Below are 19,165 nucleotides of genomic sequence, written 5' to 3'. Positions count from 1 at the left end.
AACTTTCGACCGGCGCTGAAACTGACCACAGGGTGTGTTCTCTGCTGCTGAATGCAAACCGAGTAACAGCACAGGCCAGCTTCTCTTCCTGCAGAATCTTTCCAAATTACGGCAGTAAACCTTTACGATGCTGCGACCTTCATGGAGACCTGTTAGCTTAACCCCCAGTTATTGTTTTAGACTGGGTATATTTCATGTGTTCAGTGCACTAAAAACATTGAGAGCACTGCACAGGAGTAAGAGCTTGAAAATAGTGGCTAAAATGTGACTTTTTATGACAGCAACGGTCTGAAATATCAGTATTAGTCCTCAGAAATATGAATGAGTGGAGCACATCTTGCATCAGTTTGAGCTCAGTTGTTTGTTTCGGTGGTTCATGTTTGATTCCTGGTGCTCCTGTCTTGTTAATGACAAACTGGTGACGGTCATGATGCTGGCGCCAGAGTGGCTGTCAGGACGGTCAGCTGCGTTTCATCATCTCTTGTTCTGTAGACTGAACTCACTGTCGGAGGATTAGTAGTTGTGATTTGGAGTTTTGCTCTGAAAGTTGAATTCGTGCACCCATTTGAAGAGAAACAAGGAAACGACCTCAGGACCGCAACCAGTGAGGAAGTTGGACTCGTTGGCTTTGAGGAACAAGCGACTTTTCTCGTTTTCTGTGGATGTCAGAGCTGCACGGCTTCATCCTTCTTCCAGCTATTTGCTAAAGATAATAATACACTTCTTGTCATACAAGACTTATATTAAATTTGAAGAAAGCAGCAGCAACTTAAACAGCAGTTGAAATTTTAAAATACACCTGAAGAGGAGCGATGGTCTGAGGATTTGGTCTCTCCTGGGATGTACCTGTATTTAGCTCCCTCTGCCTCTGATCGCTACCTACGTTTAGCCTCTTTGAACAATATTACTGCATCTAATTATCTTCCAGGCTGCTGATTTCTCCCACTGACAGACACTCTGATATTGATTAATACTTGCTATATGGGAATGTGTGTCGGCGCTGTGGCGCTTTGCTCATCTCTTCTCTGATATTGCATTCATCGGTCCTTGGTTTGTTTCCCTGATAAAGACATCACGAGTCCCTTCACACTCATTTTCACCTCTTACAGACCCACAGGGTTGACTAACATACTGACTAGCATACTGTAAATGTGCATGGAGAGAGGAAACAACCCATAATGCAACACACTACTACAGAAGTCGGTGCACTTTAAAACATATGTAAATATTTCAAAGTACAAAGCATTTCTTGGCAAACCAACTGGGTATCGACTGCGCACTGCACTGGGTCCTAAGACAATCTGGTCTTTGAAAACTAACACATTAACACCTCCTGATCACTACTGCACAGACTGGCTCCAAATGATGTCACCAGAACAAGATGGCAGCACTCCCTGTTTAAATAAAGGTTGGATTGGATGAATGGTAGTGGCAGATTCAGACTGAAAACGCTCCTGGTTGTGATGAGGTTACGTCGCTGAACTTTATCTTCCAGTGTAGTTAGACACATGAATCATCATCATCATCATTTTTTCTGTTGCTTTTGTTTAGTTTTGCCAAATTGCGGTCATGCTCTGTGAGTATATCGTCGTGATCCTCGACTTCTGATGTTCAGATCAATCTGACGAGAGACGTTTTATTTGACTAATTTGATTTGTCTTGTGTTGGGTATGATGGTTCAGATTCATCCTTTGTCCTCATCTGGTGAGCTGAGAGCATGTTATGAAATCCATTAGGTTTCAGCATTTGTCAGAAAAGTAAATAAAATAAAACAAAGTTAAGTAAGTTGAGTGACGTGGAGATTCGGTTGAGCTGAGCAGCAGAAGATATGAAGTGTTGATTAAATGTATTTCTGTCACATTAAGCCATTTGCACTAAATACTCAAGGCCCTGATTCACAATAATTAACTTTGTATGCATGAACTATCGAGTTGATGTTCATGCATTTACATGATAGATTATGACTCTTAAAGCTGATGGAACAAGGTCAGATTGATTGTTTTACTAGAGCTTCTCTTCACGCTCGAAACTTTAGGATGATCTCACAGAGCTCCACTTCATTTACCTTCCAAATGAGCTTGAGCCACAGTGCACCAACAACACACTGTGTCTGTGCTTCGTCTGTGGAGAGCACCAAGAGGTTCGTCTTCAAGATAAATTGTCTTTCAGCCATTGGAAGACGTTCGTCAGCGCTTGTGAGGCTGAACAGTCGGTGGAAGAAGTTTTGGCTTTGAAAATAAATATCAACAAAACAAGAACTGATTAAGGAAACACTGGAACTGAAACATTTGCATTTGAAAGAGTTTTGAAAAACACCTGAAAATGCAAAAAATAAATAAATGAAATGAAGCAATGTTTAATGTCAGCATTTTATTTTTCACTGTTTAAGGCCAATGCGGCTTATTCAAATAGAAACGTTTCAATGCCAGTTCAGTTCAGGTTCTGTTTTCAAGGCCAGATTTTATTTTCAATCAATTCCTCATAAGCACAGGCTAAAAATGACAAGTCTGCTGCAGGAATGTTTTGTACCTGACGAAAGCCTCTGAACTCGCTCAGTTTGTGCGTTGAATCAGTCGTTTTTGATGGCAGCTGTGGATTAAGTGCACTTCCAGAAAGTGGAGATGACGTCTGAGAGCCCTTTCTCTTCTCGCTGCGACCCTGGAGCTTCAGAAGTGATAACAGCACTTAAATCCCATCCGCCGACTCTCCCCTTGCAAACACAGATATTTCCTGTAGCGATGGAGCTCAGAGATAAAGCCGAGATGACAGGAGAACTTTCCTGTTGCTCAGCGCAGCCACCAAAACCCCACCCTCCATCTTGTCTTGATACGCCGCATCACAACACCCTTCATGCTACATCACGGCCATCTCATAATGAAGCTTTAATGGAGACTGTTTATCATGTAACTGTCATCGTCTGCCCCATCGGTTTTTCTCTCTGTCCCATCTCCCAGTTTGTATACACTTGAAAGAAGCAGGGCAAAAACCTTATATGGACAGCTGGGCATTTTCTAAATCGGTTATGTAAGTGATCACTCAGCTTCTTGTTCTCCTCTGTTCTTAAAGTTTGGATTAAAGAAAAATCTCATCTTTTTAAGATGTTGAAAAGCTTCCACTCATCAGTCGGCTGTAAACAGTCGTTCCCTCTGTCCCGTTCTGATGCCTTGAACAGAGCTTATTGTTGTTGTGTTTGGGTGGAGAATGTTGCGAGTGGGACTGACTCGCTGCTGAAGTCAGATTTCTGTCTGTCTGTCTGTCTGTCTGTACTGCGGCGTCTGTAACAAACAGCTGCATTGTGAACGCAGCGTCTCTGATCTCACTTCTCCCTGCATCTCGCTCGTGTTTCCTCTCTGACTGCTGGTTCGTGGTGACGGCGATGGGATGAGGTAGTTCAGGTTATCTCTCGGTGTGCTGGACCCGGTTGAACTGTGACTCATGCGGACTAAAGCTCTGAGTCGCTTGGAGGTTCCACTGGAGCTCTTGAAAAAAGGTAAAAGGTTCTGTCAGGGCGGGGATTTTTTTTTTTTGTCCATATTTACTTCACACTCTGGTATGTACTGCTTTACATAATGAGGTTTAAGTGTCAAGCCTGAGTGCTGGTATGCAGTGCAGCTACTGAAGGAAAATGTGTAGGAACGAGTCCAAAAACTAGCACATGTGGTGAATCTTTCTTTCAGTCTGCATGTTTTTGATCTCCTTTGTGAATGCAGAGATATCAAGTATTGGTCCAAAGTCCGTGAGTACATGTATGTGGTATGTATCTGATGCATATAATATATCTCAGAATCCTGGACTTTTATGACATTTATTGGCTGCATTTCCAGAAAATGTTGCACGTAAACATTCACGGTGAACCCAGATGATCCCCTGACTTTTTTATCTTTAACAACACCAACAGACAGTCGTGGGATGTCACAAAGTACATTTACATAAGTGCTGATTGCTTGATTGATTTGCATTTTGAACTTCATACTTGTACTCCACTACATCTCCGAGGCAGATGTTGTAGTTTTTTAGCTCCACTTCAGCTCTAGTCTTTTCTTGGTGTCTGATGAAAACCACGTATGCTACATATTAGCAAGCTAACATTAGCATGTAGCTTAAAGTGCGGCTTGGTTTGCTGGATTCCAATAATAACTACAGCCTGATCAAAGCTGATCTAATTCTGAAGGTCAAGAGCTGAGACGGATGCAAACTTGATATGCGTTTTATCAGTTCTGATGTTGATTATTAGTAATAATGGAGACTGACAGCTGATACCTGGAACCTGTATTGCAGTAAAAATAAAAATCTTTGTGTCAAATTTAGAATAACGAGTAAAACAATGCATCTAAGTACATCTTGCTTAAGTACAATTTTGAAGTACTTATACTTTACTTCAGTACTTCCATTTTCTGCTGTTTTATACTTTCTCAGGATCTTGCACTAGCAGAGTTTTGTCTTCATCTGACTTTTACCCTCAGCATCTGAATAAAATCATTTGTGCCATCTGAGAAAAGAGCGTCAGGTGAACGTTTTGGATGCAGGATGAGACAAGTCGTTGTGCAGTACAGACACCATGTGGGTTGTTTGTCCGTCTGTTGTCACGTTCGTGTGGTCGAGTTCGGACAGATGATTGTTTTGGCAGCGCACTAATGACACGTAACAGTGTAGTGTGAAGTGTGTGCAGCTGCCTCATCACTTGTTTGCTGTTAAGTGTGTGAAATCAGTTGCTCTTTGTGTGTTTGCGTGCAGAGATTCGTCGTTGTGTCACTCGTGTGGTGTGTGATGGCGGCTTCAGCATAGTAAGACATCATCATATATTTTATTGATCATTTGTCTTGCATGTGATCACATGGTGGACGTTAAGGAGCTCTGAGTGTGTGTGTGGTCGTTCAGCCTCTCCACTCTTATTGCTCTCTTCATTATCATTATTGTTATTCCTCTTTCTGTGAGAAGGCGAGAGATGTAGGAAAAGTGGCTGCAGGGGAGCAAAGAGCTGCAGAAAGCGACGAGTCCTTAACATAAAGACAATGAGGGCTCATTACTGCAGCCGAGCGAGGGCTTCAGGAGAGCACAGGAAGTGTGGGGGGGGGCGGGAGCTGTTATTATGCTGGGCATGTTGTTCATTGTCAGTGCTGCTCGTTAACAGCAGTGATAATGAGGAACAAACAGTCCCCACATCGCTTCCTGTCACGTGGCCTGCGCTGTAGTGTTCGCCAGCAGAATTAGATTTGTCTCATCTGGACTCCGCAGACCAAAGTTTCCTCCAGAATTTACTGTTTTTTTGTATTTTTGTTTTTTTTAAGTGTTTTCCTGCAAAGTCCAGCTTTGCACTCGCAGCGTTCAGGACACCACAGAGTGTTGGAGACGGAAGGACGAGGCTTGTCGTCGTCGCAAAAAGTCAAGAAATAAAGCAGTTTTAATGAGTTTTGTCTTTGCATGTAACCCCTTGAGGAAATCATCCCAAATGCAAATAGTGACTGCAGATTATTATTCCCTGGTCAAGTCTTGTATTTGTCTGAGTATTTATTACTTTGACTTTAGTGTTCAGTTCAACAGTTGCGCATCCAGTTTTTTAATTAAGAGCCGAAATGTTTTTCAGGAGTTTGACAGCAAACTTGTTGCTGATGAACTGCCTGTTCGCTCGATTAACTGATTAATCATTTAGGCTCTAAATGAAACATTTACTCCGCGTTGGCTTTTAAAAGTAGGGGGGTTCAGGGGGTTTTTGGTCATTAAGAAGAAGAAGAAAGGGAAATTTATCCAGTAACTTTGGTGTCTGACTCACCGGCCATAAAAATCCTCCCACACCACAGTGGAACATGTCCTCCAGTGAGACATCTAACAATAACACTAAAGTCAGTGTTTTCAGTAGGGAACCTTAAGGGCATTAAACCAACGAATAATCTCATAAAACAATAGCTTCTTCTGTTCGTTTTAATTTATTTACAAATGCAGTCGATGTGAGAAATAAAGGATGAAATAAATATTTTAATTTATCGAGCTGATTTAGTACCAGCCATCGTTTCCACTCTCCTCCTTCTCACCTCTTTGGTCAACGTTTTCCCGTCAACGCAGCGTCGAGTGTGCAGTAACAGGTTTTCACTCGAGTGAGACGAGTGAAAATGGCTGCGGGATCGTCAGGTGCAGTGTGAGAACTCGGCGGTTCGCCTGCCAGCAAACTTCCTGAATTGTTGACATGTCGTGACAGTTTCAGATGAGTTCCCTTCTGACTGTTTTGGCCCCGTGTGCTGACAGCAAACTCCCACGTGACGTGAATGCAGCGTGAAGGGCAGAGCGGCGGGGACGGGGCGGCGGTCAGTGTGACAGGTGGGGACATTGTCATCACAGCAGGACAGTTAGCTGGAGCGGACGGGGGCCTCGCGGCTGCAGGGGGGGGATGACTGGCAGCTCAGAGCAGAGGAGGTGGAAGGTCAACTCAGTGGGGGGGCGGCGAAGTCCAGCCTCGTAATGAAGGATAAACAGGGCGATAAACATGGGAGAGCGTCTTCTAAAGGAATCGTCCGTCCTGAGATGCTGTTTAACTGCGGTGATTATTGTAGTTTTACAGGTTACTGTTAAGTTTATTTGTGCTTCGAGTGATGGCTCAGATTTCTCCGAAAACTACAAGGAAGAACTTTGTCTCAAGTTTTCAGACTTTATTTGGGTTTTTCGATACTTTTTTGACCTAACTTGAATATTTTTCTACTCGGTACAAATTTTATTCATGCACGGTGAAATTTTCGATCATCAGGAATCGGACCAGACCAGATGCCACAGATTTGTGCTTGACAATATGGCTGACTCAGAGTCTGCCTTAGTTGATCAGACCCGACTTTGGTGGCCACATATGAGCTGCTGCTCAACTCGAGCTCTGCATCTTTGCTTCGCTTTCTGGACACATTATTGAGGAATTAGGAAAACTTGAGTAAACACAGTGCAAAAGTGTCCCAAAATGTAACATTTCCGCTACTGTTGACCTCTCGTGTCCGCTGTGGACGCGTCCTCTTTGGGGACGCAGGATGTTAAACACACTTCAGAGCCGCTGAGATAAAAGTCCCTGTGAACTTCACGTCCCGAGGGGTCTTCACTATCGGCTGTAAACTCGGTGGACCTCCTACAAGTCCGAGAGCTGCTCAGCCACAAACAAAAACATACGCACCCACAATCTCCGTCACGGGCGTCAGTGTGATCCTTGAAGCATGGAAGGGGAGTCTAATTGCATTTCGCTTAAGTCAGGCCACTGTGGAATACTAATATGGCTGTAAGTGCTGGAGAAAAGACTGAATCCCTTTGCCCTCACTAATTCCTTTCCCTGTCGCCATGGGAACCACAGGGCCTCCTCGGGACCCCCAGCTGAAGAAGGCTTTACTGTAGTTGTTTATTTGCCCCAGACAGTTTGCCTTGTTGTGTAAGGGACCCCCTCAGACCTCAACGTCTTCTCCCACTGTGTGTGCTCTCACAGGCCACAGCGACATGCCTTTCACACACACACACCATCCTGTCATAAAAATGCCAACCAGCTCAATAAGGAGTGTGTTTGTTCGGAATTCCAGTCAGGCCTTTCCTCCCGTCGAACCCCAGAGACCCAGAGAGGAAGTTGGAGAATGACTGGAGTCAAATACTTCCTGTAAATGGCTGAAAAAACTGCCAAAAAAGAAAAGGATTTATCAGTATGAGACAGCTGCTGGGGTGCGACTGCTGTGGAGTTTCTGAAGACCAAAAACAGTTTGGTGTTAAAGACGCTTATGGTCGACGGAGCCTTCAGCTGAGTGTGAGAAAGCGTCAGATGTTTTCTTTGTTTGACTAAAAAGTGCTCATTTAATTTCCGAAGGTTGCAGGACACGACGGCTTTTGCAGTTTTTGAACACTCGAGCACAAGTTCAGGCTGTCACGGTTATGCAGGAGGTGTTTGACTTGTCAGTAAACTTTGGTCACATCAGCAGCACGCACACACGCTCTCACACACACACCTGCATCAGCATCTGGTGAAAAAGTGTCACCGTGTGGGCCGTCGGCAGCTTCTCCTCTCAGGGCTGATTCATTACGACGAGCCGCTCTCATGTACATCACGACCCCACTTAATGGAGTGTGTGCCGGCTTTGTTAACACACATCCGATGTTTGGAGTCTCTCATGGTTGGCTGAATCAGGAAGTGTGTGTGTGTGTGTGTGTGTGTGAGCAGTGTGACAGGTCTTGTCCAATAATAAACGCAGAGTGGAAAGTGTGGCTGATTTACAATCCTGAGGTGCATAGAGAGGTGAGAGGTGTGTGTGTGTGTGTGTGTGTGTGCATGCAGCAACAACACACTTACACTCACACAATGTGGTTCGTAAGGTTCAGCAAACACAGAGAACCTTCCTGTGTTACTGTGACGCCTCTGTGTCACATCAGCTGTCAGTTAAACACACATTCACTCACTCACACACTCACACACACACACACACACACACACACACATACAAACACACATGCATTATTCTCCCAAGATGAGGTCAGACTGACACACTGACTGTCCTGCAGTGAAGTGTCATCGCTGGCCTCGCCGAGCTTTCTCTGACGGGTTTGAAGAGACTTTGTGTTGAGGAGGGAGTGTGTGTGTGTGTGTGTGTGTGTGTGTGTGTGTGTGTGTGTGTGTGTGTGTTTCCTCCTTGTCAGCTCTCGGGCCTGGCACTGAGGGATCAACACAAAGCATGTGGATGATGACAAAATAATATGATGTGCAGTGAGGAGGCACCTCAGAAAGCTAACAGGAAGTCCCCATCAATAACCAACACAATTAGTGACAGTTTAGGAAGTTCCTGTTCTCTTACGTTGCAAGTAAAGCCAGCATAATCTGTGATAAAGTTTGTGTTGCTGGATGTGCACACTCATGGCCGCCTCACTGAGCTTTCCTCTCTCTTGTTTGCTCTGCAGCGTCTGATACCGAGCAGGATGCGGCCGTGAAACTTGACCAGGAGCGGGCTGAGATAGTCGCCAAATATGACAAGGTACGTTAACTCCCTGCAGCCAGCTGACAAAAGCTTCGGTGAAGGTACAAGAGCTTTTTTCTTGTGGTCACCCACAGACAAACTGCACAGCACTTAACTCAAACGCACTATGGTGAAATCCCTCTGAGCCGCCGCCTGTGAGCAGCAGAGACAGCAGGCTGCCGCTCTGCCGTTTAAACGTTTTCATGAACATCTTCAAGGCTGCGACTGCTGAGCCGCATTTCAGACGGCCAGAGGTCATTAACTGCTGGTGAAAACCGACTTCCTTTAAAAGCCGCCACTCGATTCGAGCACATTCAGAGGAGATGAGTCCGTCTGTGCAGTGATGCTGTGTGTGTGTGTGTGTGTGTGTGTGTTTGTACTGTATGCTTGTGGATGTTTCCTGAGCGGCACATCGATTTCACAGCCCGGCGATATCATTCAGACCAGCCCACCACGCTCAGTTTGTAAATTAGTCTTTTTAATTTAGTCCAGCAGGCTGCATAATCAAGCTGCCTCATTAAGAGTGAAGAGACTGTGGAGAGAGGAGATGATGGAGGTGTGTGTGTGTGTGTGTGTGTGCGCGTGTGTGTGTGTGTGCGGCGAGGCAGAATGAGGCGCAATCAGAGCTAAATCAGTGTCATTGTCGCTGTCAGAGATGGGAGGAGTTTATTGGAGTCAGTTATCACATGGCCACACACACACACACACACACACACACTCGCTGCTTGTTGTTTCTCAACAGTTCATTTGTGGATATTAAAATCACTTCTTGTCTCTGCAGACGTGCACAGTTTTGTTTGCAGATGGTGTTTCCTCTCTGATGGTGGATATTGAGGTTTTTATTTCACTCGAGTGTTTTCTGAGTCGCGTTAGCAGCTCGGTTCTGAGGACTGAAGAGGCCTCAGTGTCTCTGCAGCTGGAACATCAGAACATTGTGTGCAAACATTCATGGTCCCCCGGGGGATGATTTGTAATAACTTTTCTTATTTTTCATGGAGCTCCATCATTAGGTGGAGCGCTGGTGGTGGTGCAGCTTGATCCACCACGTTGCCGTGTAAACTTGGCTGAATTCTTATGAGATACTGCACAGTTTTACCTCCTCTGGCCTCTTAAAAGTGATTCAGATGAGACAGTCTGAGAAGGAAAATCCCTCATCTGCCTCCCGAGGAGCAGCTTGTCCTCACAAGGACGCGCTGCTTTGTGCGAAGGCGTCCGAGGCAGCCGAAAGGGTCAGGAGCCGCTGATTTCTTTTCACGACTCGGTTAATAAAGTGCAGACACCCTCAGCGGAGGCTCTGAAAGGAAGCACACATGGCTGACCTGTGCGGTCCATCACTGAAGCGCAGAGCACCAAGAGTCTGGTTTTAATTTTCCCCTGAAATTGATTTTAAGCCGTCACAGAAAAGATGAATGTGTCAGCCGTGATGCTCGTGATGCTGCGGCGCTCAGCGTGAGGCGGGATAAAACACGAGCGTATCTGAATTTCAGGCGGACGAATTTAGAAATATTTCACCTGGACGTCTGCTGGTCGCAGTATCACAGTGTCGGTTCACCGTCTGGTGTTGCTGGCAACAGGAGGGTGTGGATGTTCCAGAGAAGCTTCACTTCGCACTCGTTTTTCTGTCGCTGAATTTCACCACCAAGACGAGCTGCTGCCTCCAGTTGATGTTTTCACATTTTGCTTTGTTTTTTACTTGCACTTTGGGGTCTTTGGAACAAAACTCAGAGGCTTTTGGTTTTGATAAAATGTACGCCGTCAGTGTTGAGCAGATTTCTCCCTGTGGTGTTGAAACTGGCATCAGATATGTTAGAAATCCCAGCGTGTTGGCGACCCTGCAGTGAAATGAGCTGCGTGTGAGCATCACAGCCACTTCAAGGGTCTTTGTACCATAACTCATAGTTTACATGGTGCAATGATTACTTCATGACTTTAAAAGTGTTTTATGTATTTCCAAATAATAAACAAATAAAATAGATTTAAAATGTTTTTTTTCCAGCTCTTGATAATGAAGCATCATAATACACCAAACTGATGGAGTCGTGATCATTTTGTTTTCTTTAAAAAGATGTGACGGCCCAAAAAGAGTTTCTACAGTTAATAATTAATATATTCTAAATGAGTTTTCCAGTGTCACACTTGAGTTCACAAAACTGTTTTTTTCTTTTCTTTATTTGTATTTCTTCTCGTCGGCATATTTGTTCAGCTATCAGCACATAATTTGATTAAAAGGATAAATAAACGCTGTTAACGCACTTTAATTGGCAATTTGTTCAGCACAATGAGGCATAAATTGCTGTCTAATTAAGCAGCACTTGGAATCAGAGTCGTTAAGCTCAGCGTGCAAATAAAAATAACAGGACGCAGCTTAGCTTACATACGTGGGATGTTTGACAAGCTATGTTTTTAAAGGGCCAGTTCGCCCAAGTTAGTAAAAATCCTTAAAACAACAGGATGTTGCAGCGGCATCAGTTCGCATCAACAGTCACTCTGACACACAGACATGAGACAAATAGTTTTAGATTCAGTGTGACTTCCACTTCCACTGATATCATATGTCTGATGTCCATCGTAACTAAATGTCCATAAATCCACTGAGAAGACGCTCCAGAACCTGCCTGAGATTCCTCACATTTTCACGTTTTCCTCAGCATCAAAGTAATCCAGTGATTGTTGTCTGCACATCCCTGCGTACTCAGCAAACAGAACTGCTGACGGGTAATTCGGCATATTTTCTGCCAAAATGTTGACAAATGTACGCTTAAAAAAATTAGCGTGACTCGATATCAGCACACTGGACTTCCTGTGTTCATCCAACAAAGTGTTGTGGGATTTGTGTTGTTCTCAGCGTTGGAAAAACTGCTTTTAGAAAGAAAGCAGCATCTCTTCAGAGTTGGTCTCTGCTTTCTGTTGAAGATAAAATACCTTCAGAACGTGGGATTATTTTGGGAAAGTTGGAGTGAAACAGTTGAGCCGTAAAGGATGTGAAGAACGAGAGATCAAACCAAAAGCTGAAGCACAAATCAGAAAAGAAGCTTTCATCCTGAGCTGCAGCTGATGTTTGCATCTGTTAGAGAAATTTACTGATTACTCGTTTTCTCTTGATGTGAGTTCTTCTTCTTCTTTGGTCCATGATGGTGAATTAACTGGAGCCAGTTTGTTTTCTGTGGCCTGTGAGTCAGACGGAGGCGCAGGTGGGCGTCTGGCTGTTCATCTTCACACCTGTTAATCGCCACTCACACACACACACATAAACACACACTTTTCCAAGGGCGCCGGAGTCGTGGCTCCCTTTCGTAATCTAGCAGCCAATCAAAAGCTGATTCTCCGGGCCTGGAAGACGAGGGTCGAACGTGATTTGGATCAGAAGTCAGTTTTCGGTTTATCATCAGACAAACTGCAGGGCTGCAGCTGATGGTGGTGTTGGATTATATTGCAAACTGATTTGTCGTTTTGTCTTCAAAATGTCACACGATTGTTATTCCAGCACATAAAATGAATCTGTTTTTTTGTTTGTTTCTATGATTTGATCACATCTTTCCTCATATCGTTTCTGTCTCTCCTCTTGGTTCCAGGGAAAAGAGGCCACCGTGGAGCCTTGGGAGGACACCGACTTCCACCTGTACAAAGTCGTCGACCGCTTCGGCTTTGTTCAGTAAGTGCTCGAGTAGAAAAACGGCGTCGCCCGTAATTATTGTGAACGACCTCCAGAGCCCAGTTTGAGCTGCAGCAGCACAGTGAGGTGAAAACAGAAGAGATGCGAGGCCGTAAAGGCGAGTGTTGTTCAGGCGAGAGCGTCTGCGGGTTTAGCGCTGTGCTGCCATGTTATATATATAGGCTGGCACATGCAGGGAGGAAACAGCCTGGTTAGCCACAATCACAGACCGTCAGTGTTGGGACAGAGCGGTCCGATCCAGACCGTAGACAGCATGAGCCTGGAGGATGGTCGGAGGGAGAAAAGCGTCCGGGTTCTGGACAGAAGCAGCCTGAGGTGAAGGTCAGTGAATGGTGCTGCAGCCCCGGCAGACCAGCAGCAGGGGATGAGCCAACACCACAGACCGAGTGGAGTAGACGTTCAGTCAAAGTGAATTTTCTGCATCCTGAATATTTTCTTGATTAAGGCTACAAGCTCTGAGTAACCGCAGTCGGGTGGAATGTAATTTCCACATGGATGCATTCACTGACAGTCAGACAAACGCTTTATTTCACACGTCTTATTTCTTAATTACTTTCCAATTATTTCCTGGAAAGAAAATTCTAGTCCTCTCTTTGTACTAATGAAAGAAAAGAAAGAGACAAAGAAAGAGCTGCTCAGAAATGTGAAAGATCTTCCAACACGTGGGATCAGTGAAAGAAGAAAATCAGCATCTCATCCTTCACTTTTCAGCTTGATTTTAAAGCCACGTTGTTGTGTGCCAACATGTGAGGTGGAAATAGTGCAAAGTGTTTGTCTGCAGATCAACCCTGAAGGTTTTCATTTGACCTCAGTGAAATCTGTTAAGATACTGCTGGAGACGAAAGCAGGATGTTCTCAGAGTTTGTCTGAAAGAGAAGCTGATAAGCAGCAGTTTAGGAAAGTCTGATCTGTTGTTTCCTGTTTGTGTGAGCGCTGACATGTTTGATGATGCTGTCAGGGAGAGCGAGACGAGAGCTGACCTGAAATCAGCTGTTTCTTCAGCATTTATGACAGTGAGGACAAAAATAACTGACCTCCTCGTTCTTCCCTCCTCAGCGAGAGTGAGCTTCCATCCTACGACTCGGTGGAGGAGAAGGTGAGTACGTTTACGTTTACGGCCCCTTTGTTTTTAACCAAACCGTCCCAGGACCAAACATTTGACCCTGTGGTCCCGGGGGTCCCGATCCCTCTCCATTGTTGTACTGGTATTCATTGTTTTAGATCCCGTGTGAAGTCGGTTCACAAGCAGTTTATGAGTTAGGAGTTCAGTTCAGGCCGTACCTCCAATCCCAAATGAATGGATGTTATCATTTTTATTCAGTGATTCGAATTAAACTTCACCCAGAATTATAAAGAAAAGAATTAATTCAAATTTAATGAATAAAAGCTTTAAAACAAACATTAAAATGATCCCAACACGACTGAACTGCCGCTGAATTTGTTTGTGTTGTTTTGCTGTGAAAGTCTGTAAAATGAAGAAAAGTTGATGAACGAGTGCAGGCGGCTTAAAGTGGAGCTTCAGGCGCTTGTGAGCGTGCGTCACCTGCGTCACACGGCAGGATGTTTGACTGATTCCCGCCGGACGTGAACGCAGCCACGTGGGGGGAAAAAAATGCTGAGTAATGAAGACGTTGACGTGTCGCTTCTCGATTTCAGCAAAAACACACGGAGGTGGAGAGGACCGCCAAATGGCTGAAGATGCTGAAGAGCTGGGACAAATACAAGAACAGCGAGAAGGTGAGCTTCCTGTTTCCTGTCACGGCCTCGTCTTTACGCTTTCACACTCGCCTCCGTCAGTCCTTCACCCGACGCACAAGCCAACGCTGTGATGTGACGTGTTAAAGTGATACGTCTTATTTCAGAACACCTTGAGAGCATTTAGAGAATAATGTTTTAAAAAGTTACCGTTTCCTTTACTTTCACTTTACTATCACATTTAACAAGCTGGAACTGAAAAATGTTTGACATTTTAACTGTAATATGGCAAAAATGGTCTTTTTTTAAGCCAATATTCTTTAATCTGTTAATCTGTTAATCCCCTAATGGCTGCAGATCTGCTTTACACGTTTAGCCTGTAAAATAACATGCAGTGTTTTTGTTGGGCGCCATGTGGGTGAGGCAGAAAGCTTCTGTCACATGACGCCGACACCCTCGCGGGTTAGAAGGTCAGTTTGCTATCGACAGACTCACCACAGACCTCACGTTTCACTCTTCATACCAATCAGAAACACCACAAAGAAGAGCATCTTTAAATCAGACAAAACCGTCACGAAATTCCGATCAAAATCAATAAACAGTAAAGTCAGCGGCTCTGCCCTGACGTGCCCGTGTCCTCGTGTCCTCGTGTCCTCTGCTGCAGCCGTCCTGTCAGCAGCGGGTGTCGAGGACCGTCTCCGTCTCAGTCCACCTCCCACAGGCACCATCAGAGGGGGCGGGTACCAGTCTGCCTCCATTCGTTTGGGTCCAGGTTGTGGTTTTGCCTGGGGGGCCTCGTCGTGTCCTTCACTTGTGTGTGTGGCTTCAGCAGGGATTTGCTGTGTGTTTGTGGTGCTTTGGGCTTCACAAACATGAAATCCAGTCTTGGCTGCGCTGAGAGCTCAGTGAGACTCGCTCTTTGGCGTCGCCTCCGCTTTGTCCTCAAAGAAACGTTCACAGCGAGTAAGAGCCAAGGACAGCGAGGAGCGTTTCGACTTTATCTCCTCCTCCTCCTCCCTCTTCTTCTTCTTCTGCGCCTTTTCTTCTTTAAAGCTTCAGGGACGTTTCCTCTCCTCTTTGTCGGTCGGCGGCGCGTCCTCAGCTCAGCGAGAAAGCAGGTCACGCTTGATACGTCTCTTGTTTTGTTTCCTCACTCGCCAGCTGCTGAGAACATTTAGCCCGCAGTGGGAAAAGTATGAGAGCTGAAGAGATGAGGAACAAACGGCTCGCGTCACACACACGAGGAAGCTGGCCTGAGGCTGTAGCGTTCAGCGTCTGACGCCCTATACGGGTTCGACTGCATCCGTGTCCCGGTGCCTTCGTGAGGCTCGCTGACGTAGCTGCTGTTGGTGTTTGTGGCAACATTGATGTGAACAGGAAATCACTACTGCACGGACTCTGGCTCCAGATGATGTCACCAGAACAAGATGGCAGCGCTCTCACCCGGGACGTTTTGGCCATCTTGTATATGTCGATCATAAGGAGGTCATGTGACCTAACGGTTCCACTGCACACATCTGACTAAGAAGACGATCTTTGGTTCAGTTCAGCCCAACAAGCTCACTGTGTGTTTCAGTGGTTGTTTCTAAATGTTCAGGTGATAAAGGCTGGGAATCAGTAATCAATACCTTTATTGATGGAAATATTCCAGTACCACGTAGCATCAAAGCGACATTCAGACTTTTGTACATGTGAGGACAAACAAAAACATAACTCAAACAAGAAAAACTCCTAATATTTTAGATAAACTGTAAGACCAGTTAGCCTCGTGAACTGCACAGATTCACAGCAGTGTCAATGTTGACATGTGTTCAAACACACACACACACACACACACACACTCAAAGGATGATTAGTCTAACAGATGCTCTCATTGACTCGCTCATCAGAGCCTAATTACAAGGCTGTTGCACTAGAAACTAGTGAGTCCCAAGTGTGGTGGTAGAGGTTGATGGAGTGTAGGCACACACACACACACACACACACACACACACACACACACACACAAATGTCATCAATCCTGAGATGACACACAACACACTGCCTTTCAATAAGGAAAAACACCAACCACACACACACATCATGTGCACCACGCGTTCCGACAGAGAGGTGGCTGAGGACTCTTCATCAGCTCTCTGACGCCCTCTGCTGGCTTCCTTTCACACGGTCACTACTGCACAGACTCTGGCTCCAAATGACATCACCAGGACAAGATGGCAGCGTATCAGGGATATTTTAGCTTCACTTTGTACTGTTTGATGCTCAGATGATACTACAGGATACTCGTACTCGTACAGAGTACTCTCTCAGTCCTGCTCCTCTGGACTCCCTCTGAGTCCTCGGCGTCGTAGGAGGCGGTTGACTCCGCTCTTGTCTTATCTCCAGCAGTTAGGATCTACTCTTAGTTAAAGGATGCTTTGTGGTATGAGGACTGTCCTTGTCCTTCGTGTCCCCCCCCGTCAGTCACCTGACAGCACACACACGTTTATCTGCTGTATTTCTGCTCCAGCCGGGTGGGTTTTAATGGCTGCAGACGGAGAATCCGCTGCTGCGATGAGCTTTGCTGTTCCAGCACTTTGGGTTTTAAGACTTAATCTTCCTCGCCCGGAGTCCCACTGATTTTCCATCCCTTTGTGGATGCTGAATTACTTTGGACTGTTCTGCATGCAAAGCAGTCTTTCTGACTGTCTCTCTGCCCACAGTCTCTCCTGGAGCTCGTCCAGCCAGATGGTCGCGGTTCACCTTCCAAAGCCCTTTGCGTTTGCTCGCAGTACATTCATGGACGCTCTGTTTGTGTCTCTGACAGGATGAGAGCAGCTGGGTTGATGGGTTTCTCTGTTCGGGATCGTTTTTGGCGACTGCTGGAAGCTCCGACTGCACCTCTGTGCTTTCGCTGTTCCTGCCATCGATTTATTTCCTCGATTTACTAGATTTGTTCTCTGACAGCACTTCATAATTTGGCTTTAAAAGGTTCCACTTATGTCATTAGTTTTATTAATGCCGATTAACCAGCATCAGTGGAGCCGCATTCAGCGGATCAAATGAGCACGATGTTAACCATGTTTAGTTTGTGGGAAGGTTAAAAATCTTGAAGGTCCCGCAGGTGAAGCGTCACCTGACATCCTGATGAACTGAAAGGATCAAAAGTTCATTTGTCCTCCACACACACGAAATTAGTTTCTCGCAGAATCCAACATGGCGGCGATAATTAGACACTAACAGGTGCACAAAAACAACAGTAAACCAAATCTGTTGTAAAACACAAAACAACTTGTACTTTTCATGTGTCAAGATTTAAGAGCAGCGTGTTGCAGAAACAGTCAAGTCTTTATGGCCTCGCAGCATTAAGATAATTACAGATGCATAAACTCTTTGTGCTTTTATCTCACATTGTGGCGCGCGCACACACACACACACACACACACACACACACACACACTACAGGAGTGAAACTTGTCTTTTATGTAGTGTTGCTGCGATCAGAAGAGAACCGAAAGCTTCCCTCTGCTCGAGTCTGAAAGTCGAGGGCGTTTTGCGAGTGTTTTCTCGCTCCTCTCTGAAGTCCTTCTCTAACAATGACCTCCTGCTGCTTGTTTCCCTTCCAGCTGGTCAGGAGGATCTATAAGGGCATCCCCCTGCAGCTCCGAGGGGAGGTGTGGTGTCTGCTGCTCGACATTCCCAAAATGAAGGAGGAGAAGAAAGACTTCTATGAGGTACGAGGGGTCGGGATCTCCCTGCTGGGATTCGCGGTCCTGCTTTGTCACAGCGCAGCAGGAGCCTCATGAACATTCAGCCGCTTTGGTTTCATTTGATTTCAGTGAGCAACACAATTTGGTTTGGTTGAGTTTGGAGGCTTAATTGTGTTTGTGTGAAGCTGCAGCGAGACAAACTTAGCTGGCAGGATCAATAAGTCTGTGCCTTCAGCTGCGGCGTGGACGTTTTCTAATCATGACTTGATGTTCAATCACGAGCTGGAAGCTGCGACCATAATAATCCGTCTGAAATGCTTCGATGGGAACGTTTATTTAGCCTAGAAAAGAACTTTTTGCATATGCGTCTTTTCAGATTTTTACCTCACATGAGCAGAAGGTTCATGAAAATGTTTGTTGCTTCATTTTCATTTACCTTTAAGCAGCTGAGATTGACAAACTGGAAAAGTTTACATGTTTTGTCTAATTTGTTTTTAGTAGATGTTTACATGTGTAGAGCTTTCCTGAGCTGTCTGCTTTGGTCTTATTCCTTCTTCTGGTTTGTGTGCAGAAACTAAAGGCCAGAGCGCGAGGACTCTCGCCCGACATCCGCCAGATCGACCTGGACGTGAACCGGACCTACAGGGACCACATCATGTTCATGAATCGCTACGACGTCAAGTGGGTACCTGCACCAACATCCACCACTGACTGTATGATAGAAACCGCAGTAAAATCTGAATGCGATTTGACAGGAATTTATGCTAAAGTTGTGCAGCAACATACGCACAGCACTGCAGTGCGATACGAGACGTCCTCCAGACAAACCAGGGTTTTTATTTATCCACACTGACACATTATCACACAGACTGCAGCTAACGTGGGTTTGTTGAAAATCTTACTTTGAAAAGAAAGAAAATACTGCAGTTTCTCAAAGTTAAAAACAAAGTCATCTCAGGGAAAATGTTTAACTTCATTTACACTCTTTATTCACACACTGTAGAAAATAGAAGAAAGGAAAGAGATGAAATAGTTTGGATGAGATGATGTTGCCAGGCAGGATTAATCACATTAATCACATTAACACATCACAAAAAATGTTTTAATTCATACTGTCCTCAAACACAAAGCCAATAGATAGATAGATACACTTT

General features: G+C 45.1%; 1 protein-coding gene across 4 annotated transcripts in view; it reads left to right on the top strand.

Annotated features, from left to right (window-relative positions):
* Positions 1–19,165, top strand: part of usp6nl (USP6 N-terminal like) — a 58,753-nt gene that overhangs the window by 30,684 nt on the left and 8,904 nt on the right. For 3 of the 4 annotated variants that reach the window (XM_046379579.1, XM_046379578.1, XM_046379576.1), the window contains 6 exons: positions 8,899–8,972; positions 12,527–12,606; positions 13,684–13,723; positions 14,284–14,364; positions 17,928–18,035; positions 18,583–18,692. In XM_046379579.1, the coding sequence (XP_046235535.1) occupies positions 8,899–8,972; positions 12,527–12,606; positions 13,684–13,723; positions 14,284–14,364; positions 17,928–18,035; positions 18,583–18,692 (493 nt within the window). Of the gene's footprint in view, positions 1–2,335; positions 3,491–8,898; positions 8,973–12,526; positions 12,607–13,683; positions 13,724–14,283; positions 14,365–17,927; positions 18,036–18,582; positions 18,693–19,165 lie in introns of those variants that run through there. The other variant, XM_046379577.1, reaches the window with a different exon arrangement.

This window comes from Scatophagus argus, chromosome 22 (assembly GCF_020382885.2).
Source record: "Scatophagus argus isolate fScaArg1 chromosome 22, fScaArg1.pri, whole genome shotgun sequence".
NCBI classification, from domain to species: Eukaryota; Metazoa; Chordata; class Actinopteri; family Scatophagidae; genus Scatophagus; species Scatophagus argus.
This window is presented reverse-complemented; position numbering and strand designations above follow the sequence as displayed.